The sequence below is a fragment of the Olea europaea genome, unplaced genomic scaffold (genome assembly GCF_002742605.1).
Source record: "Olea europaea var. sylvestris unplaced genomic scaffold, O_europaea_v1 scaffold383, whole genome shotgun sequence".
NCBI lineage: Eukaryota > Viridiplantae > Streptophyta > Magnoliopsida > Lamiales > Oleaceae > Olea > Olea europaea.
Window position 1 is genome coordinate 389,844 of NW_019257731.1, and position 24,790 is coordinate 414,633.

General features: G+C 36.1%; 1 protein-coding gene and 1 pseudogene across 1 annotated transcript; both read right to left on the minus strand.

The window, feature by feature from the left end:
• Positions 1-5,051: 5,051 nt before the first annotated feature.
• Positions 5,052-6,338, minus strand: LOC111386980 (syntaxin-124-like). Its single transcript, XM_023011483.1, has one exon. The coding sequence runs from the start codon at positions 6,273-6,275 to the stop codon at positions 5,265-5,267; it is 1,011 nt and encodes a 336-aa protein (XP_022867251.1). The 5' UTR covers positions 6,276-6,338; the 3' UTR covers positions 5,052-5,264.
• Positions 6,339-12,186: 5,848 nt separating this feature from the next.
• LOC111386998 lies at positions 12,187-19,822 on the minus strand (annotated as a pseudogene).
• Between the last annotated feature and the right edge of the window lie 4,968 nt (positions 19,823-24,790).

Below are 24,790 nucleotides of genomic sequence, written 5' to 3' on the forward strand. Positions count from 1 at the left end.
GAATTGGTTTTCTTGGTTGTTTGCTTTTTCTTTTTTTTTTTTGGGCAATAGTAACAAATTCTAAGAATTATTGTAAAAAATTATTTCCTTTTAATTGACAATTTTCATGTAAAACAAAACCAAATGAAAAAAAAAAAAAAAAAAAACTTTAATTTAAAATGGATTCCCAAAAATTTAAAAAGCAAGCAAAAGTAGTCTAATAGAAAGAAGGAAGACTAAAATACTTACGTCTCCTTTTGGCATCATAGTAATTTTTGTACAGACTTCATCATTGTCTTTTTTCGCCTACAGAACAAAATAATTTATAAACGACAAAAGTTCTCTAACTTAATTCACTACTGAACCATTTTTAGTTGCTAATATAGGAAATATTAACGTTAGATATGCTCCTGGTGGAGAATTAGGGCTGGATATAGTCTAGTTCGGTTCGATTCTAACGAAAATCGAACAGGACCGAAAATTTTCGGGTATTTAGTAATTAAAATCGTCGGTTCCAAATTTAATTATGAAATCGTTCAAGTTCGTTTCAGTTTGGACTGATTCCAATCGGTTCCAGGTTTTCGTACTGTAATTAAATTGTTTAAATTTGGAATCTTCTTTATACGAAGTTAGCATCCTCTCAACTTGCCTCATTCTCTTCACCATCCTTGGATTAAGCAAGTAGTGCAAGATGACATGTGCCTCATTAGTGACAATCTTCTTGGTCAACCCAGAAATCCCATCCAATTCTGGTTGTATACTCCAAGAAATGAAAATGGAGACTGATGAAGCTGAATTCTCTATATCCAAAAGCATACTGCTATATTTTTTCATCATAATGTTTGTTGTCTTCTACGAGAGTTTGATCATGATTAGATGCAAAAGACTTGTTTACATTATTGGGGTTTGATTTTGAATAAACACCTTCTCGGACTTCCACAAGTTTCAACTCTCCCTCTTGCTGCAGTTAATGTGGATGTATCAACTTTGACTTTAAGATTATCTTTCACAGCACCGGAATCACTCAAAGCTATAGAAGGTCTAGGCATGCTTCCAACTGGCTTAACTGAATGGGCACTCAATGGGCACTCAAACTCTTGTCCTCAATATTACCTTCATCGACAGCTTCTATAGGTCTTGTTATTTCGGCAGAGCTCAGGTCCAGAGGAAGCTTACGCTGAATATATGTATGATCTTTGAAATCTTCAATTGGATTATATACTTCCGATATATTTGCAGAAAGAAAATGAATATTTTCCTGATCATTCTCAGATTTACATACCTTAATCGACTTGTGATCACTTTCACCATTTATATCTTTGGCACAATCAGCATCCCTTTTTACCTCAACAAGGGAATCCACTTTTTCATTTCTTTCATTTTGAGTATAAACTTTATGTTTGACCACTTCAGGATCCAACTTACCACAAAGTTTTTCCCTCTATCCTCTACTATTACATTAGGATCTGAAGTTTTTCCTTCTTGAGAGTCTAATGCCACGGACTCTAAGCTTTTCGGACACGTCTCATTTTCCCCCTTCAGCATCTACAAACTCTCTAGCACTCACTGGCTCTTGCTGTATTTTCTGTTACCATCTTCATTTATATTAATTGCGATTATATCAGTCTGGCTCTCAGATTTGATAGGATTATGATGTATATTGTTAATGAATCCAGTAGTCATTCAGTAGAAACTGCTTCAGATGTAGTATCACTTGGTGGGACAATACTCTCCTCTTCCAATTCCTCCTATTGTTCCCCTTTAGAGGCTGATTTAAGCTCAATTCAGTCATCATTGAAATTAGTAGATCATGCATCCTATTAATTTCTTCCATTATGCTATCCAATCGAGAGACATCCAAGGATTGTAACTGCTCTGATACCATTGTTATAGAATTTGGAAGAGTCAGACCCCAAAAGTTAGTTATTGAGGTTGGAGAATTCAAACCTATATAAACAACATAAAGGAAGTCCATACTTTCGATGTGGGATTCAGGTACTCATACATTCCAATGAGGAAGTGGGTTTGTGCTTGAGAAGAGAAGACAAACTAGGGAAATAAAATTAATGAAAGAAATAGTAGATGGGCACACATTGTTAGAAACACTGGAACAGAGTAAAGTAAAGGTGTGGCTTCACAAACAAACATTAATGCAAATGGTACAAGCAAATAGTAAAATGGCAGCACGATTTGTTTTGAAATTTGAACATTAAGCAAACTGACACGAAATAGATAAATAAATAAAAATAGAGTCAAATAGGAAAAAAAAAATGATTTTTTTTTTTTAAAGTGGCACACTTCCATAGGGGGTTAATTACATGAATGGTTATTATACTTTGCCATATGTTACTACTTAATAATTGAACTTGAAAATGTATTTCAATAATCACTAAATTCGCTAAGTGTTACTACTTCATAACTGAACTTAAAAATGTATCTCAATGATCACTAAGCTATGCACCGTATTATCACTCAAATGGAAAAATCCGTTAATTTCAATAAACGGCGTTGACGTGACTAATAGATTGGTACATTGACACTAATTCGAACATTTTTATATTTTATTTTTATTTTTTCTCCGTCATTTTGTTTCAGTGTTCATGCTATTCCCTTTCACTCTTTTTATACGAAGTTCGAAATACTGTTAACTGATACAAGTTGATCTAAAAATCAGACATACTTTTTATCGTGATGGAGACTATATATCGAATAAAAATAAAACTATTTTCCCTTCATTTTCTTTGTTTCTTCTTTCACAAAGGTCGATTTGAGGAAAAAAGAAATTATTACTACTTAATAATCGAACTTAAAAATATATCTCAATGGTCACTAAATTTCGCCAAGTATTACTACTTCATAACTAAACTAAAAAATGTATCACAATGGTCACTGAACTATGTATCGTGTTACCCATCCATCACTCAAGTCGACATCATTTGTTGAACTAAATAGGTTTTTCCATTTAATTGATGGATATGTAATGCGGTCCATTGTTTAGTGATCATTAAGATACATTTTTAAGTTCAGTCATGAAGTAGTAACATTTGACGAAGTTTAATGATCATTGAGATATATTTTGAAGTTTAGTTATTAAGTAGTAACATATGACAAAGTTCAGTAACCATTCATGTAATTAACCCTCCATAGGGACGTTGCCATGGAAACTCGATAGATTATCCAAGTATATCCAAGTAAGCCTCTTTATTTTTAATTCATTAGTTCAGAATGAATCAATTCTTTTCAAATAAGATCTGAACCTACAACCTATTGTTTAACAGCCAACCATTCCACCACTTAACTACTGAGGAACAATACGAGATTACAACTTCTTGTTATTTCAATGACCAATACCCAAAAACTTCTTTATAGTAGTCTCCCGTGTCTCGATTTAAAGGAAACTTTAAAGCGACTTTATTTCATCATTATATTCCATCAATATCCTAATTTTATTCATTTAATACCCCTTTGGTGTTATTAACATATGTATTTTTTTTATAGTCTAGCATTTGATTTGTATCTAAAGTTGGCCTTCTCAGCAGAGACCAGGTTTATATTTCTTTCAATGATCACTTCAGATGCATGTTAATAAAGTAGGGTGTCTCCATAACCTAGGCTCATTTCCTGTAGTGATCGTGGACTCACAAAAGGATGTTGAGTAGAAGGTTGATGTAAAAACTCGATCCTATCTTTCATAGCATGCATTCACATCTGCGTTTCAACTGATTTGGTAATCTATATGTCCAGTGCACGGAAAACTTGTCCTCAAAATTGACTTGCTCTGGAAGTTGGAATCTTCCAACCGCCCAACGATCCTAAAGCTAGTCACTACGTCCATTAGGATTAGGAAGCAAAATTCACAAGCCAAACGACAAAAAACAAACAGAATTTGCTTCACATGCTAATGGGGCAGTTCTCTCCACTTTACCTAATTTATATTTTAATTCTTTTTATCTTGTATAAAATATAGAATTTGAATTTACTTTTCAAGGAATTGATACATGAACTATTTGCTATACTTTTGTGTTTGTTTGGCAATTTTATTGCACAATATTTGTATTTTTATGAATGTTACTTTTAATTTATTCCAATATTGATTACCAAACAAGTTCGCCATTTCTTTTAAGAAATATGAAAGGGAAATAGTCGTAACATATGTCACAACAAAATTGTTAGATGCAAATGTTTTGGGAAAAATTATAATGGAGTTCTTTAATTGTTTCTACCGATACTAAAAATAAAAATAAAAACCAAAACGGGTACACCGTGTCTGGGGGACAAATACGCATGTTAAATATATAGTTGTTATAAAGTTGATACAACCTAAAATGAATAAGATATCGACTACATAAGGGTTGATAGACAGTTAACGCCCTAATCCTTGATAGTCGAGAGTCCTATTCATTTCACAGCTAAAAAGATACACAAAAAAATTGACATACATTTTTTGTTTCTTTTGTAAACCTTATTAGGCCCTGTTTGAGCCCCATTGTTTGGGAAAAAGAAAGATTTTGGAAAAGTGATTTTTTTGAGAATAAGAAGCTAAAAAGGGGGGGAAAAAATTAAATTTTTGTGTAAAATTAACTTTTGGAAAAATGCGTGGTTAAAAATGAGTTTTGAAAAAAAAAAGAAAAAAAAAAGGGAACTCAAACATAGTCTTAGCATTCTCGAAAATGACGATAACTGCTTCATGAAAAATTTGAGCTCCTGTTCATTCTTTCTCCGATGGGCAGATCCTTAGACCTATAAAGGTACGAAAGCTCCATTTTTCCTCGATTTTGTTGCTTGAATAGCGTTCTTTACAGATTGTTTGAAAGATGATGAGTAGCATGCATTTTGATCCTTGATTTGAAATACATTTATTCAAATCAAGGGTCAAAATGAATGTCACCTTAGTATATGTCGACCAAGTATAATAGTCGTCAGAGGATAATATGGGCATGCCCTCGCGGCCTCGCCCTCGATAATGAGCCTGAAGGAAACAAAAAAATGAGGCAGAGGCTGACTGCACGATGTAAATTACAAACGAGAAAATAATACATTTGGAAGGTACAGGCAGAAAATATAACATCAGGTGATAAGAATTAGACATATTTCAAACGAGTCACTGAAAATCTGATGCTAAGAACGAAAACTCAAAAATATAAAAATGTCTACAATGTCCCCTAATCGATGATAATGTCAAAAAGAAGTTGAAAACTCTTGCGAGAGGCAACAATACATTCGAAAAGATCTTGATTTCTGAAATGCCAGCAAGTTTTTCTGTCTCTCTCGAAACTTGAATTTTTCTACAGATGAAGCAAAAATTGTGACCAAATTGGGAAAAGGAGGAGGAGAATGGCCGCTATGATGAGAATAATAGCAATACAAGTGCATTTTCTCGAGCTTTTCTGGTACTCTTTAGCTTCCTGCAAATTCTCGGTGCCTCGCCTAACAAAAGAGCTCGCATGCGCCACATGGCTTTCGATATCATTCAATTGCTGCCCTTGTGCTTCAACAAGTGCAGCCATGTCTAAGAAAATCTGATGAAGTTCAATCAAATTCTTCTCAATCTCCTTCACAGCATCATGTCTTTCTTGAATTTCTGAAATCGTATCAAGAATCTGGCCACGCCCTTGCTCTTGAATAGCCTTCTGAAGGAATGTTTCGCTTTCCCCACTCGATATCAAATTCTCGATCATATCTTCGTTCGCTTTTTCCCCGGTTACGGTGAAATATCTCCTGCCAACGGTCTCTTTGTATTCTGCATTCATCCTTGCCCTCAAACCCTGAAAATCATCCATCATGTCTTTCAGTTTTTTGCCTAATCCGCTAACTACAGAAGTCCTTGTTCGATCAGCAGAGGAACCTGGACCGCAACCTGGGATCTTCCTTTGAGCTGCATTGGAACGTTCAAGTGCTTCAAGCTTTCCTTTGATAATCTTAACCCGTTTAAGAACCTGGGCTACATCAGAATCCATTTTGGATCGCAATTCTTTCATGGTTTTAGCATTATGAACGATTTTGCTTTCTTCATTTGATTCTTGTAGCCTCTTGTAGAGTTTCTCTACATCGCTCATGTCCTTTTTCACATTCTCTACATCGTCGAAAAATCTATTGAGATTAACAGACTCTTTTCCACCAGCTTCAAGGTCATTCATTTGAACCTGATCCTTCAGGTCTTGGAATTTTTTAAACGAATTTGAGAAAAGATCGTTCATTTTTGCCGTCCTTTTAGTACAAATTTTAATTCCCGGGCGACGGTGGCGTGGGATATACCTTTGTCTCAAACTTTCCTTCTCTCCCTGCTCTTTTGGCATTCAAAGACTGTAGGTATTGGGGGAAGAAGAAAAGGTGACAAAAGCTAAATCTTCATTAAAAGAGTTAACACGATTCAAATTCTGTATATAAATTTACAATAACTATAAGAGAAAATAAGTGCCAGTTACCTAAGGAGGAGCGATAAGAGAGGAGAATACGGTACAATGGCTGGCTGGCTGATTTCCCTTTTTTGCTCTTCACGATTTCACACAACATAGATTGACTGAGGGTCAAGAAACCCACCATCAAATATTAAGCACACATTTATATTTAAATTCTTGGCCTTGAGTTAAAACAACATATGCGATATGCATGTTAAAACAACATATGCGATATGCATCTGCACATCAATATTGATAGGTTAATGTTGGGAAAACACCCCCCAAAGATTGCCCAAGATCAAACAAACTTGCAATGTGAATAATCCCAAACCACTTCAAAGATAAGAAATTGGTGAAGAAATGATTTTTCAATATATACGAAGAACAATGGATTTGGATTACTTGAACAAGTCTCAAGTTAATCCCCAATAAAGAAAAATTGCTTTGAATTTGTACCCAAGAAGAACAACCTCTTACTTGTTAAATTCTATCCAAACTTTCTCTATTTTTCTCTCTCAAAAAATCGGATCTTAATGAAGGGGGAAAAACAGCTATATAAATAGCTGAGTTGGGCGCCATGGCGCCAAGTTTCATGCCTGCCTCCCTTTTTCTTACAATTCTCCACCTCGTACATCATTGGATAGACATCAAATTTTAGACGAACACAAGAAGAAGCAGCAGGCGCCAAACTCGGCTGCATCATTCAAACCATGGTTGCCTACGTACCCAAAACTCGGGATCAAGCCTCCGTAATTCACCTCCACCTTCATATACTCTTCACCTCATTTCAACCCCGTCCCGACGGGCCATGCCCACTTGGGCATATCAACACGGACTAATGTGAAGCAAGTCCAAGCAATGCTGAAACTTGCTACATGTTACTACTTTGGTTAACATGTTTGCTGGGTTCTCATTTGTGTGTACCTTCAAGAGAGTAATATCACCTTCCTCTATGACATCACACACAAAATGATACCCGACGTCGATATGCTTGGTTCGAGCATGATGAACCTGATTCTTAGCCAAGTGAATCGCACTCTGGCTGTCACACCACAAGTCCACACAATCCTGCTCAATCCCCAAATCATCTAGAAGAGCCCACAACCACAATGCTTCCTTCACTCCCTCTGCCATGGCCATATACTCGACCTCTGTAGTAAAAAGGGCTACTGTAGCCTGTAACATCGATCGCCAACTAACTGGGGCACCATGTATGCAAAACACATATCCAGTAGTAGATCGTCGTCTATCTAGATCACCTGCATAATCCGAGTCCACAAACCCTCTTATATGACATGCATCTCCACCAAAACATAAACCCGTATCCGCGGTACCTTTTAAGTACCTCAGGATCCACTTCACAGCTTTCCAGTGTGATTTTCCCGGATTCGCCATGAATCTACTGACCACACTAACCGCCTGTGAAATATCTGGGCGTGTACACACCATGTCATACATCAAACTGCCAACTGCACTAGCATAAGGTACACGATCCATGCGTACCTTTTCTTCCGTTGTAGTAGGAGATTATTTACCAGAGAGCCTGAAATGTGGAGCCAATGGAGTCACCACCGACTTTGCACCTTGCAACCTGAACCTAGCAATAACCCGCTCAATGTAGCCTTTCTGACTCAAGAACATTCGCCGGTTCGTCCTTTCTCTTCTAATCTCCATACCCAGTATTTTCCTAGCAGCCCCCATATCTTTCATCTCAAACTCTTTATCAAGTTGAGATTTCAACCTATCTATCTCCACCTTACTTTTCGAAGCGATAAGCATGTCATCCACATACAAAATAAGATAGATATAGTTACCTCCCCGAAGTTTTTGAATATAAACACAACAGTCATACTCACTCCTGGAGAAACCATGCTTTAGCATGAAGGAGTCAAATCGCTTGTACCACTGCCGAGGAGATTGCTTCAATCCATATAGTGATTTTCTCAAGTGACATACCTGACGTTCTTTATCCTCAACCTTGTAGCCCTCAGGTTGATGCATATAGATTTCCTCATCCAAGTTCCTGTGCAAGAAGGCGGTTTTGACATCGAGTTGTTCCAACTCAAGATCATGATGAGCAACAATACTCAATAGCACCCGAATGGAAGTATGCTTGACCACCAGAGAAAAGATCTCATTGTAATCAACTCCCTCTCTTTGTGCAAACCCCTTAGCCACTAACCTTGCTTTGAATCTTGTACCACCGAGCTTGGTATGATCCTCTTTCTTTTTGGTTCTTGTAAAGTGATTCCATCTCTTCTTCCATTGCTGCCAACCAACTCTCACTATTGTTGTTTAAAATAGTTTCCTTGAAAGTGGCAGGCTCATCATCCTCCACCGAGAGTGCATACTCAACCAAATTTGTCTACCCATAGTGCCTCAAAGGCTCGTCTGACCCCAACTTTAGAACTTGCTTGTAAGTGCGTCGTGGCCTTGAGGAAGCCAAATTATCTGCAAGCTGTTGTTGTTGCTGTGCCTGTACATTCTCTTGCTGAATCGCCTCTTGTTCAAGCTCATCATCACTCTCATCTTGAGTGTTTGCATGATGCTCCTCTTGGACACGACTAGAACCAAGTTGATCTTTAGGTTATATGTCAACAACTTGAGACTTTGTAGTCTCAACATCATCACCACCGGGCACTGTAACTTTCAACGAAGCTATCATGGAGTTCTCATCAAAAGTAACATCTCTGCTGATTATAAACTTAGAATCCTCTACACACCATAAGCGATAGCCTTTTACACCTGCTGCATACCCCAAGAATATAGCCTTCTTGGCCCTCGCATCAAGCTTTCCCTCGTTGACGTGTTAGTAGGCTGTGCATCCGAATATTCTGAGTTTCTTATAATCTGCATGTTCTCCTGTCAATACCCTATAAGGTACATCTCCATCTAATCTTGAATGTGGAGACCGGTTCACTATGTAGCAAGTATTTGCAACCGACTCTGCCCACCATTCTCTGCCCAAACCAGCATAGGATCGCATACACATCGATTTCTCTCGAAATGTGTGATTCAGTCTTTCTGCGACCCCATTCTGTTGCGGTGTATTCCTAACTGTCCAATGTCTCGCAATGCCTTCCTTACCACAGAACTCCTTGAAAGCACCATCTGTATACTCAGTACCGTTATTAGATCGCAGTGTCTTCAATTTCTTTCCTGTTCTGTTCTCAACCATTGCTTTCCACTTCTTGAAAGTGTCGAATACCTCATTCTTATACTTCAAAAAATAAATCCAAGCATATCTAGAATAATCATCAACAAATATAACAAAATACCTGGAACCGCCTTTGGAAGTGATAGAAGCCGGATCCCATACATCCGTGTGCACATAGTCTAGAATACCTCTGCTTCTATATTTGCTTGGCTATAACTGAACTCGGTGTGCTTTACCATACACACAATGCTCGCAAAAATCCATGCAAGGCTTCTTCAAGTTCTTTAGCAAACCTTTCTTGACTAGCAGATCTAGCCCCTTTTCAGACATATGCCCAAACTTCCTATGCCATAGCCGGGTGCACTCACATGGGTCTCCACCACTTCCACTTGTTCCAACCGCTACATCTTCTGTAACTGTAGTACCCTGAAGAGCGTAGAGATTTCCTTCACGAATACCCTTCATCATAATCAAAGAACCACGAACAACCTTCTTTACTCCATTCCATGTTACAATCTTGCAACTACCGGAGTCTAAAGCACCAACAGAGATAAGGTTCTTCCGCAAATCAGGAACATGTCTAACATCCATCAATGTTCTAACCACTCCATCAAACATCTTGATTCTAATTGAACCGAGCCCCACCATTTTACAAGAATGGTTATTACCCATCAACATGGTTCCACCATCAATGCTTCTATAGGTAGTAAACCACTTCCTATTTGGACACATATGGTAAGAGCATCCAGAATCAAGAATCCACTTACCGGAGATTTCTTCATTACAAGCGATGGTGTAGCACTCATCGCTTTCCCCTCCTTCCGAGGCATAGCTAACCTCTTGCTTGACTTGCACCTTCCCGTTGTTGTTGTTCTTATTGTTCTTCTTCCAACCCCTTTTGTTAGTACAATTTGCCTTGAAATGCCCAACCTCGCCACATTTGAAACAAGTCATTTCCGCAAGAGGTCTAGAACTCGATCTAGATTTTTCTCCCTTACCCTTTGGTCGCACACTGCTTCTACCTCTTACAAACAATCATTGAGCTTGCTCCTTGTTACCAATGGTAGACATGCCACTAGTTGCAATCTTTCGAAGATCATCAGTCAGAAGTGACGTTCTAGTGTCCTCCATCACAAGTTTATCACCCACAAGCATCAATATTTGTACTAGGTTCTCGTAAGACTTGGGCAATGAAAGAAGTAGTAGAAGTGCTTGATCCTCATTGTCTACTTTCACATCAATGTCCTTCAAGTTCGATATGCACCTATCAAACTCGTTGACGTACTCCCGGATTGGTGTACCTTCATCCATCTTGCAAGTATACAATTTGGACTTCAAATAGATCCAATTAGTTAGAGTCTTCATCATGAAGTTCGTCTCCAACTTTGTCCACACCTCCGCCGCCTTTTCCACACCATCAACCAAGAAAGCAACATCTCTTTCAAGACATAGAATGATAGACGCTCGTGCCTCAAGATCTAGCTCTTCCCAATCCTCGTTAGACATATCTATATGCTTCTTCTCCTTTCCCACCAATGCCTTGTGCAACTTTTGAGAAATTAACAAATTTTTCATTTGCATTCTCCAATATGAGAAATCATTCTTCCCATTGAATTTCTCTATCTCATACTTCCCTATCTTCACCGTTCCTCTAGTAGACATGATTTATCTACTTGTTTACCGGAAATAAACCAACAAAGTTCACTTGAAAATTTTCACAAACACCTTGTGTGCACAACAAAGTTTAAGCCACCCACCAAAAATCGAAGCTTAACCACCCTGATTTAAGAAGAAGCTCTGATACCAAATTGTTGGGAAAATACCTCCCAAAGATTGCCCAAGATCAAACAAACTTGCAATGTGAATAATCCCAAACCACTTCAAAGATAAGAAATTGGTGAAGAAATGATTTTTCAATATATACGAAGAACAATGGATTTGGATTAATTGAACAAGCCTCAAGTTAATCCCCAAGAAAGAAAAATTGCTTTGAATTTATACCCAAGAAGAACAACATCTTACTTGTTAAATTCTATCCAATCTTTGGGAGGTGTTTTCCCAACAGTTAAAAAGAATTTCTCGATAAACATATAAATCTTTTTATCAAATGTTACATGTTACTAACCGGTAAGAAATCGTACTCACTAATGTACTACAGGGCAATCGATCATGTTTTACTTGTAATGTTTTGGTCCACCATTATAAGCTACTGCTGTAGGTGATAGGGTGAGACTACAGCAGAATGATTTATAGTAATATGCACATAAATACATACTGAATAATATATTTTATATAATGAAAGATATGTTGAATATGAAGAGGTTGATTGTCTCACTGCACATGACATGACATGGGGCAGTTACCTCACACGGTTTCACAATGTGTTGAGAGGCAACATAATCTTGTGATTTAAAGATCATGGAACATATCCTGAACCAAGACGAGTTTCTGAAAATCTAAATGGATAGCCACATCAAAATAATTGATTGAGAATATGAATAATGTTAGGAGAACTGAGGTTAATATCACCAAATACCGGAACCAAGATATCTATACGTCGTGTTTTGATTTTGAAGTACAAAAAGTACATCCTAAGAGAGGAAGATGACACTCTATATAGCATGTGTTTCATACAAAATGTCTTGACGATCATATGATATACCAGTGACAATATTTCCGCATTGGGTTAGGGATATTAGTTTTTATTTAAATTTATCGTAGACAAAATGAAGACCCAAAATTTGTGCTTAAAAATGCACCTCATTAAAGTTGTCCTTAAGAGTTGTGAAATATGCTACTTCCATTGTAATTGAGCGGTATTAGAAAAAAATACCGATGATTTCAGCACTTGCCCTTTCATCTATTAAGTAGAGGACGTTCCTCCATAGAAGGATTTGGTCCAAAGGGGAGCCACAGATGATGCAGAGTTGCCAGATACAAAATTTTGGATAAAAAACTGAGTCACATATGATGCTGAGTTGAAATTAGTGAACATTGCACTGCTGTAATAGAGGATGACTATAATCCACATATTTATCCCAAAGGGGTTTATACTTTTCCATCCCAATCTTTAACCACGGTTTCAAATTCCCATTATAATGCAGCACAGCAACCTTCTTGATCAACTGAGGATCGACATCTGTGTATCCGAGACCTAACACATGTCATGAGGGATTTAATGGCTCAGTCAATCCGTAGAAAGTTAACAATCCTGGAGGCAAGGTGCCAAGATTCCATAAGGTCCTGTCCACATTCTTTTCCTGCTAATAGTGGTAGATGCCTGTGACATTCCTTCTCCTCCACTAGACCAAGTCAAGAACATTCGTCCCAAATGCCCACCCACATGCATCAGGGTCGAAATGTTCACGAATAAGAGGGTGAGAGAAATTCAAGTACGTGTGGTATCTATGAAATATCACCCTGCATGTCTCGACTGCACCATTGACATTTCCATTCAGATCTATGGAGAACAGAGATGACAAATCCTTCTGAACTACTACGTCATCGTCAAGAAAACAACTTTCTCCAGTGCAGGAAAAACTTCAGGAATATAGAACCTGATGTGGTTAAGCATAACTTGAGTGGAGTACGTTTATCACAACCACTACCAAAAAAATAGTAGTTTTGGGTGTCCGAGTCTTGAAGTTGCTTATTGTAAAATTGGGTTGCTCTTTTTGTGAAATCCAATCCATTTATTTCCAAAGCAGCCCAAGTTGAAAGGCCCAACCCAAGATCCGGATTGATGACCCAATAAATAGAAGAACCTGGAAGGGAGGAAAACCAACTTAACAAAATGCTTTTTTTTTTTTTTTCAGTTTCAAATAACAACTTCATTGGATCTTCAATGCGTGGCAAGATAAGGGCTGTTGGATTGAACTTTCGAGCTTCTTTCATATAAATAGGCAAAATATCTCTAGGGTTTGTACTTTTGATTATTCTAGCAGCTTCTTTCGAGTTATTGAGTTTCTCTCTGTAATTTTTGATTTCTCTCTTCGATCTTGATCTTTTTAGCTTTGAGGTTTTTCTGGTTTTGTAATGTTCCTGAACCTACAGTGGTATCAGAGCGTTGGAAATAAATTTTTTCAGTCCCCTTTAGTCGTGGGTCTGAAACTTGTGTCATCGGCCGTAAGGAAAACTGCAGATCTCAAATGATCTGCCAACATTTTTTCATTAAAAAAAATAAATTCCTCGCATTAGACAGAAGTTTCTTAAGCACTGTTTAGTGTGCTTCTTCCATTCTGCCGCGTTTGGTGTCAAATTTTTTGAAAAGAAATCGAAACTTTTTGGTTATTTTTGGTGTTCTTTTATCCTTGTTGGTGTTGATTTTTGAAATAAACAGATTTTTGTCTTTTGTGAAATTTGCAGTCTGTCGGTGACTTTTTTTTTTTTTTCAAAATAAACAAAGTCTTTGCGTATATTGTGAACTCTACAGTGTTGTGGTAACACTATTTCTTGGTGAAATAATCAGACAATTCTTGAGTATTGTTTGTACCTGCAGTTCTTGTAATAATTTTTTGGTAACAAAAACGTGTTTCAAAGTTAGGGTTCCATTGAACCTCCCCTAAATCCACCTCTGTCTAGGGTTCTCTGAGAGAACCCTTGAATCTCTGGGGACTAGGGCTTTGGTTCAAGAAACCTGCATTTTCTAAAAAAAAATCTAATTTTAAAACTCTTTTACTGTGTGTGGATACTAAAACACACCAAAATTATATCTCTATATTTGAATTGCTACATCTTTCTATATGAACTGTACTAATACTCAAATCGATCTCCTCAGGTGTTGAACTGCCAAAGAATAATTGCTTCTAAGGTACACACACTGCAGTTACTCCTTTGGTAGTTTACTATGCGTAAGTTTATGTGTTTGAACTCTATTGCACGCTTAGTGATCTGTATATTGATTGTGTGATAATCTACATACTCTGAAATTGGAATAATTAGACAGTGATCTTTGTAATATACTGTTGATTGAATTACTACTGTGATATATTTGTTATATCATACTTGTAAACATTTTCACACTACTGCACACCATGAACTCTAAGGTAAATGTCCAAATTTGGGACGTCAAATGAGACTTTAGTCTCTGGCGTCAGAAAATGAAAGCACTTATGTTACAGTTAAAGTGTGCTAAGGCAATTGATGAATCTTTGCCAGAAGGTTTGTCTGAGACCAGGAAAATAGAACAAGATGAAGTGGCTTGGAGCACTATGTTTCTGCACCTATCTGACTCTGTGATTAGGAAAGTAGAAGAAACTAAAACAGTTGTAGAATTGTGGACAGCCTTAGAAAAACAGTACCTCACTAAATCCTTACCAAATAAATGTTTTCTTTGGAGACAGTTTTTCAGTTTTAAGTTTGATCCTAATTTTGATACAGAAGATAATATGGACAGATTTAATAGGATCACTCAAGACTTAATAAACTGTGAAGAGAAAATTTCTGATGAACAGAAGGTAGTTGGCATGCTTAATGCTCTAGGAGATAAATATAAATACATAAGAAATGCTCTAGAGTATGGCAGGAGTGATCTCACTGTTGAAATAATTCACAGTTCTCTTCTGAACAAAGAACTTGAATTAAAATTTGAACACAAAAAAGTGTTCCATGTTAAGGGCGTGTCATCAAATCAAAGACCACATGTTAAAGGTGTAAGTAACTTCAGTCATTCCAATTTTAACAAGAATAAAATTTTTAACAAAAGGCAATGGATTAACACCAAAGGAAAAGACAAGAAACCAAAAAAAGGAAAAGCGAACAACAACAATAACGAAAAATGTTTTTACTGTGAAAAAATTGGCCACTTTACTAAAGAATGTTTTAAAAAGGCAAATGACCAAAAGAATGGGTCTAATACCGAAAATGCTTCTTTAGCAGTTGCTGCTAATTATAGAGAAGTTGGAGCCAATATTAGAGTTGCCTATGTGCCTCTATTTGGAAAATACTGATTAGGACTCGGTCCTAGATCCAAGTTGTTCCTTTCATATGACACCCAATATTGGATGCATTTCAGACTTTTGTAGTCTGGATGGAGGATTTGTAAAACTTGGGAATGATGAGTCATGCCAAGTGAAGAGAATTGGAAATGTGCTGTTGAAATTTAAAAATGGCCGTCACATGTTGTTAAAACATACTAGATATGTACTAGCACTTAGAAGAAATCTCATATCCCTAGGAGTTCTTGATGATGAAAATTACCAAATTGGTATTAAAAATGGCTCTACAAATATAACAAGAGATCAAGAACTTATTGTCAGTTTACCTAAGCTCAATGGAATCTATGTAATAGGTGCTGAAATAATTTCACCTAAAAATGCTGTAAATTTTGTTACACATCCCGATAAATCAAAATTATGGCATAAAAGACTTGGCCATTTAAGTGAAAAAGGTTTAAAAACTATATCATATCAAGGGGCATTTGGGAAGGATAGTGTTCAAAAATTAACTTTTTGTCAACACTGTATAATGGGAAAACAAGTCAGACTGCCTTTTAAGGCAAGGCTGCACAAATCCCAAGATGTCCTTGAATACATACATAAATCTGGACCTGCACCTGTTCCTACTGTATTTAGTTACAGATATTATCTTCTTACAACTGATGACTATTCAAGGAAAACATGGATTTTCGTATTAAAATCTAAGTCTGTTACTTTTGCAATTTTCAAAGAATGAAATGTATTGATTGAAAATCAGACTGGTAAAAAGATAAAAATTTTAAGAACTGACAATGGGCTTGAATTTTGCAATACTGAACTTGATCAATATTGCAGTAAATAAGGGACAATGAGACATAAAACTGTGAGCTATACCCCACAACAGAATGGGGTTACTGAGAGGTTAAATAGAACAATTCTTGAAAGGACTAGATGTATGTTAATCAGTTCTGGCCTTCCAAAATTTTTTTGGGGTGAGGCTATAAAAATAGCATGTTATCTTATCAATAGATGTCCTTCCAGCTCTCTAAATAACAAAATTCCCGAACAAATTTGGTTTGGTTCAATACCAGATTATTCATACCTAAGAACTTTTGGATGTGCAGCTTATGCACATCACACTGAGTCAAAACTGGACCCTAGATCGTTGAAGGGTGTGTTCTTAGGATATGGAGAAGGTGTTAAAAGCTATAGATTGTGGTTAAGAGATGTGAGAGGCTATAAAGTGATAATAAGTAGATCTGTAATCTTTAATGAAGATGACTTTCCTTGTCTTAGTGACAAATTTGGTGAAAAATTGGGAAAGGATAACTTTATTATCACAGAAATTAATTTTGATAGCCAAAATACTAATGACCAGGCTCAGTTTGAGGTGGAGCCACCTCAAGTAGAACCACAGATCATTATAGATGCTAAAATTTTTAAAAATGAACAGCACCTGGAGCCTGCACATGACCTGCAGGACTACCAGCTTGCTAGGGACAGAGAAAGAAGGCAAATAAGACCTCTTTCCAGGTATCAATATGCTGATTTTGCATCTGATCAGTCTGAATCTGATCTGTTTGACATAGAACCTGCCTCTTATGAAGAGGCTATTTCTTCCAAAGAATCCCCTAAGTGGATTGCTGCGATGAAATATGAAATAAACTCACTCTTTAAAAATCAAACTTGGACTTTAGTTGAAAAATCCAAAGATTGTAAATTGATTGACTATAAATGGGTTTATAAGATCAAAGAGGGTGAGACTAAGGCTAGTGATAAAAGGTTTAAGGCAAGACTTGTAGCTAAATGCTTTAATCAAAGGGAAGGGATAGATTACACCAAAATCTTTTCATCGGTTGTTAAATATACATCCATTAGAGTCCTACTTGCTATAGTGACACAATTTGACTTGGAGTTAGAACAACTCGATGTGAAAATTGCCTTCTTGTATGGTTCTTTAGATGAAACCATACATATGACTTAACCAAGAGGGTTTGAAGTTGAAGGAAAGGAAAACTTAGTGTGTCTCTCAAAGAAATCCTTGTATGGCTTAAAACAAGCTCCTAGGTAGTGGTATAAAAAATTTAACTCTTTTATACAAGGTTTGAACTTCAAAAAATCAGAATATGATCCCTGTTTCTATTATAAGAAAGAAGGTGAATCTAATTTTTTCTATCTGTTTTTGTATGTCGATGATATGCTCCTTGCTGGTCATAATTCTGTTTCACTTAACTTAATTAAAGAAAACTAAAATCTGAATTTGAAATGAATGATTTAGGACCAGGTAGAAAGATTTTGGGCATGGAAATAAAAAGAGATAGAATAAATGGAAAGTTGTTTCTAACACAAAAATCTTATGTTGATAAGGTTGTAAAAAAATTTTCACTTCATGAATCTAAGCCTGTTAGCTTGCCTTTATCTGCTGGTATGAAATTATCTGTTGATCAATAGCCTAAAATTGAAGAAGAACATAAAAGGATGATGAATGTTCCGTATTCTAATGATGTTGGATCTGTAATGTATGTTATGGTATGCTCTAGGCCTAATATTGCTTATGTTGTGAGTGTGTTGAGCAGATTTATGAGTAACCCATGTGAATTGTATTGGCAATGCATGAAAAATTTGGTTAAATATCTGAAAGGAACAAGTCAGTTAGGTCTAATGTTTAAAACTAATAAAAATGGACTTACATTAAAGGGTTATGTGGACTCTGATTTTGCTAGAAATCCAGATAATAGGAAATCCACAACAGTCTATTTTTATGTTATTAATGATACATGCATTAGCTGGAAATCCCAACTTCAAAAACTGGTTGCATTATCTTCAACCGAAGCTGAATATATTGTTGCAACTGAGGCAGTAAAAGAGAAATTATGGTTGAAGGGGTTACTTGGTGAATTAGGTCTTATAGAAAATCAGGTGGAGCTGTGTTCTGATAACCAAAGTGCAATTTTCTTAAGTAACAATCCTATTTTGCATGATAGATCCAAGTATATAGATGTAAAGTTCCATTTTATTAGAGATATTATTAATAGGGGTGATATTAGTTTGGTCAAAATTCCTACTAAGGTAAATCCTGCAGATGCCGGAACCAAGGTAATCTCTATGAGTAAGTTTGTTGATTCTTTAAGATTAATTAATCTTGAAGAATACTAATTTTGTTTTTCTATAGGTAAAAAGAGCAAATAAAATAAAGTGTTAAGTTTGAATCAACATAAGAGAAGGCACAAAAGACAGCAAAGGTGTAGATTGTAAAATTGGGTTGCTGTTTTTGTGAAGTCCAATCCATTTATTTCCAAAGCAGCCCAAGTTGAAAGGCCCAACCCAAGACCCGGATTGATGACCCAATAAATAGAAGAATCTGGAAGGGAGGAAAACCAACTTGACAAAACGCATTTTTTTTCAGTTTCAAATAACAACTTCATTGGATCTTCGACACGTGGCAAGGTAAGGGCTGTTGGATTGAACTTTCGAGCTTCTTTCATATAAATAGGCAAAATACCTCTAGGGTTTGTACTTTTGATTATTCTAGTAGCTTCTTTCGAGTTATTGAGCGTCTCTCTGTAATTTTTGATTTCTCTCTTCGATCTTTATCTTTTTAGTGTTGAGATTTTTCGGGTTTTGTAATGTTCCTGAACCTACACTTAAGAACGGCAACATAAGAAGCATTCAACCAGCTAAGTTTTCTATCTTTGAACATCTACTGTTACTCCATGGAAACTGTTCGTAGTGAACCACACAAAATTTATCTCATCAGTTATGAGGTGGAACACTTACATGCTGTTGAATTTACCACGACTGAAGTTGCGAGGACGTTGTCAGAGAAGATGCAGAAATGATAGAGGTTATTATCTTGGAGTTTTATAGCAGTTTGCCTTCTCTCCTCAAGTTTTTTCTTTAAATTTGAGTTCTTGAACCATTCGGTGGTTAACAGACACCAAGGCAATACAAACTCTTAGGAACTTCTTCAGCAGCTATTTGTCCATACTTTGAACGCTTCTCATTAATAGAATTCATTTGTTCTTCAAGATCTTGGATCTTCCCTTTCAGTCTCATGATCATGGTTGCACTGTCATAGTGGAGTTGTTGGGCTTGGAAGAACAACAGTGCCATATCACGAATTGCAGTTTCTGATTCCCTTGTTGTTAAAGGTATTCTTCGTAAAGCAACTTTTGAGAGAAGGATTTGTGAGTTGCGGATTTGGGCACTAAGTTCCCACGCAAATTGGAGGTTGTTGCTTCCTTTAGATATGACAAGAAATGCCTTTGCTAGAGAAATTTGATCATTCAATTGCCTAGCTACAGAATCGGGACTCAACATTTCATCAATGATATTAAGGCCTTGTATAATTTTTATTTTCTCATGTCTTTAGGATCTCTACACAGCATAAAAAGAAGGAAAAAAAACTCCCATTTTGTACTAGCAAGGCTAGAGTGACGCGACGACGAAATAACACATGGAATGATAAACTATACAAAAGCAACAATAAGATCATTAATTTCCAAAAGAATATTTCATTAGCAAAAGACAATCAAATAATGTCACTTTCGATGCCATTCGAATCAAACAAAAATGAATGTATGGTTTACATTTACACGAGCACAAATTTGACAAACATCCTAGACTATAGATCCCCAGTCTATCCTGTATAAATGAAAGTATTGACTTGCAATATGTTGAGAATTCAACCTGCTGACCGTTCCTTGCTGTTAACTGTGCTTCCAAAATTAAAGAAAACATGTTTTACAAATGGCAACTCTATTAGTTGAGGCAATCAACAAGATCTTGACAAGTGGCACAATTGTGGCTATCCAATCTTATGCTAGTGACTTGCAATATATAAATCTGGAGTAACTCCATTGACCGGCAGATTCTGAGAGGAGAAAAATTCAGAAATTATTCTTGTTGTTGAGTCCGACTCGCCCCTTTCTCTCTCTACAAGAATTCCTAATTTCTTGGTGATTTAGGGTTCCAATACTTGAGTGATTTTAGTGATTAAATGCATATGTGATGCCGTGAATCGATAGACAGAATCTATTCTTGCTGTTGGGAATGATTTTCAGATTTGAGAGACATTATTCTTCATCGTGGAAGATATGTGTGATCTTGGGCTGATTCCTTAGTGGATGTTATTATGCCTTGTGATTTCTCTTGAGATAAGTCTTGGTGACTGTCTTGTATATGAACCTGTGGGGTTTAAAGTGTGCATCTTGTTTCTTAAAAGATCTGTCTGATCTAGTTATATTCCTTCATGGAGTGAGGCTTGATTCGTGCCTTATTTTTAAGATCATAGTGATCTGGTTTTGGTTCCTTTGTGGAAATTGACTTGCTGTATAATAAACATTTGAATCTAAGTGATTCAAGAGTGGGCAGTTCGGAGGACAAAAATTTGTGTTGGTTGATCTTTGTGATCAAGATTGATTCCTGTGTGGAATAGTGGTTGGCTATTGTTGTTCTAGCAAAGATAAGTCCTGTACTTGGTTCTTTGTTGTAAATTGCCGGAACATTCTTGTATTTTATTGCCTGATTTTTGGGGCTTTATAGTGCAACCGAGCTTTATCCATTTTAATGGATGCTCAACAGGGGAATAGGCGTTAGAAGTGGTCGCCGAACCTCTGGGGCTTCGGCCGAAAAAATCTTGTGTTCATTTTACAATTTTCTACACTTTATTTTACTGTTTGTTGTGTTTGGTTTAAATCTTGATTAATTCTTAGACACTCCTCGACTTTTCAGTGGTATCAGAGCAATCTTGGACTACTGGAGCGTCTCTGATTCCTGTGAATTGACTGGATTCTGAAACTTTCCTTCAAACTGTAGTAAACATTGGCTGGTGAAAATTGAGTTTTATCTAACTCGTTTGGTGAGATCTTTCCTGCATTCTATAATTAGTTTTTACAGTAGATTATATAGGAATTGATATCTCAGTTCTTTGTGATTCTGCATCTTATACTTAGTGTTAAGTGTTTACTGTTTGTAAAAATTGTATAAGTGCATTGGTCATTGGCCCCTGATCCCCTAGTCTGCCTGCAGTATTTTTATTGTATGTCCCTGTGTGTTCTTGAAATCAAACTTGTGTACTGTGAACTTTCTTGATGAATCTTGTCATGGATACTACTAAATTTGAATTGAGCATGTTTAATGGGAGGGGGGACTTTAATATGTGGAGCTCGAAAATGAGGGCTATCTTGATGCAAATGAAATGTGCTAAAGCCCTAGATAATTCATGGCCTGCTGAAATATCTGTTGCTAAAAGAACTGAGTTAGAAGAAATAGCGTGGAATACTATTTTCTTGTACCTTTCGGATAATGTGATCAGGTGTAAAGGTGAAACTAAAACGGATGAAAAATTGTGAACCAAATTGAAAGCTCAGTATGAGCTAAAAACTGTTCCAAACAAATGTTTTTTGCTAAAACAATTATTTTATTTCAAAATAGACCTTTCGATTGACTTGGATGAAAACTTGGACAAATTTACAAAATTGACACAAGACCTTGCCAACTGTGATGAGAAATTATCTGAAGATCAGCTGGCTGTGGTCTTGTTAAACTCCATTAGTGATAGGCATAGAGACTTAAAGAATGCCTTGGAATATGGAAGAGATGAGCTTACCCCATATATCATCATAAATGCCTTAAGAAATATGGTTCTTGAATTAAAATCAGATTCTATCAACCATCAAAGTGGAGAAAATCTTTTGTTAAAAGGAAAAAATGTTGGTAAATCTAATTTTCATTTAAAATTTCAAAATGACCCTAAGAAAATGAACAATGACAAAATGAAATCCAAAACTAAAGCAAATGGAAAGAAATGTTTTTATTGTGGTAAGTTGGGTCATTTTGCAAAGGATTGTTACAAAAAGCAAAATGATTTGAAAGGAAAGAAGCTAAGTGAAGGTAATGCTGTTATGTCCTATGATAAGAAACAAATTGATAATGGTCTGGTTCTTGTAAATGTTGAAAGGAACGTGAATCAAGAGCAGATTCTTGATTCAGGTTGCTCTTTCCACTTGTGCCCTAATAAAAACTGTTTTTTGGATTTTGAACAAACAAAAGGAGGCCAAGTTATCATGGGAAACAACATGACCTGCAAAGTGAAACGTATTGGAACAATAAAATTGCTTTTGGAAAATGGCAGAATTTTATTATTAAAAGATGCCAGATTTGTTTTTGAATTAGAAAGAAACCTTATGTCTCTAGGAATGTTGGATGACATGGAGTTTGATATAAAATTGGGTCAAGGACACATTAAAATATTTAGGGGTAGTGATTTGATCATTTCTATCTCAAAGAGACATGGTTTATACTTTCTAAATGGAAAACCTTTATTGGATCTTTCAGCAACTGTTTTAGATGATGAATTTAATCTTGCAAAATTGTGGCATTGTAGACTTGGTCTCATTGGGGTAAAAGGTTTAAAGGCTTTATAAAATAAAGGTGTATTTGGAAAATCAAATGTTGGAGAATTGGCTAAATGTGAACAATGTTTGATTGGAAAGCAAGTTAAATTACCTTTTCCCACTAGTACTCATAAATCAAAGCAAATTCTAGAATACTTACACGCTGATTTGTGGGGTCCTGCATCCACCCCTACATTGTCTGGTTACAAGTATTACTTGCTTATTATTGATGATTTCTCAAGAAAATTTTGGGTATTTCTTTCGAAAACTAAAGATGAAACATTTACTGCATTTAAAGATTGGAAAACTCAAATTAAAAATCAAACTGATTTGAAAATCAAAACTTTGAGAGCAGATAATGGACGAGAATTTTGCAATTATGAGTTTAATGATTTTTGCAAGTTGCATGGCATCTTAAGACATAGGACTGTAACATATTCACCCCAGGAAAATGGCATTGCAGAAAGAATGAATATGATTTTTTTGAATAAAGTTAGATGCATGCTTTTAAGTTCGGGCTTGCCCAAATTATTTTGGGGTGAAACTGTTAAAATTGCTACATATTTGATTAATAGAAGTCCTACAAGTGCTTTAAATTTTGACGTGTCTGAATCTGTGTGGACACAAAAGCTTGTGATTTATTTTTACTTGATAACATTTGGTTATGCTGCATATGCTCATCAAAATATAGGTAAACTTGAACCTAATCACTTAAATGTGTGTTTTTGGGCTATGCTGAAAATGTTAAAGGTTATAGGTTGTGGGTTTATGGGGAAAAAGGTTACAGGGTTATCATAAGAAGGGATGTGGTCTTTAATGAGTCATGCATGCCATGTTTGGAAGGAAAATTTAACTGAAAATGATGTCCAAATTGAGGTGGAGCCTATTAAAATAGATAATACCAATTCTGTCCCCTTAGAAACAGCAACTAATGAGGCTGACCAGAATGAAAATGAGCCTGATTTGGTCGAACCTGATTTATGTGAAGACATAAATATACCTCTAGATAAATACCAGCTCACTAGAGATAGGGATAGGAGGCAAATTAGACCACTGGCTAGGTTCAATAGTGATGACTTTGTGTCTTTGTTCACTTACCAAGAAGAAATTGAATCTGAACCTAGTTCCTATCATGAAGCCTTGAAATCTAAAGATTCTAAGCGGTGGTTGAGTGTTATGGAAGAAGAAATGTCTTCCTTATATAAGAATGAAACTTGGGAATTGGTTGACAAACCAAAGGATATGAAACTAGTTGATAGCAAGTGGATTTATAAAATAAAGGAAGGAGAAGGTGACACTAATAATGTTAGATACAAAGCTAGACTAGTTGCCAAGGATTTTACACAAAAAAAGGGTGTGGACTTTGATGAGATTTTTTCCTCCGTTGTTAAATATACAACTATAAGATGTATTCTTGCTTTAGTTGTGCAATTAAAATGGAAACTTGATCAACTAGATGTAAAAATTGCATTCTTGTATGATGAATTGGATGAAGTGATCTACATGAGACAACCTCTAGGATTTATTAAAGGAAATCCTGAAAAAACTATGTGTTTCTTGAAAAAATCATTATATGGGCTAAAACAAGCTCTAAGACAATGGTATAAAAGATTTGATTCATTTATCTTGAAGCTTGGGTTTAGGAGAAGCAATTATGATACATGTCTTTATTGTAAAGGAAGTGGAGGTAAAGATTCATTGTATCTTGTGCTTGATATTGATGATATGCTTCTTGCTAGTGCCAATAAATCTGAAATTGATGATATCAAACACAAATTAAAATCAGAATTTGATATAAAGGATCTTGGTCCCGCTAAGAAAATACTTGGCATGCAAATTATTAGAGATGAGAAATCTGATTGCCTGTTCTTATGTCAACAAGATTATGTAAATAAGATCCTAAAGATGTTTAATATGCTTGATTGTAAACCTGTGACTTTACCC

Coding starts and splice junctions, on each gene's coding strand:
- LOC111386980 (XM_023011483.1), bottom strand. CDS start 6,275: ATGCCAAAAGAGCAGGGAGAGAAGGAAAGTTTGAGACAAAGGTATATC.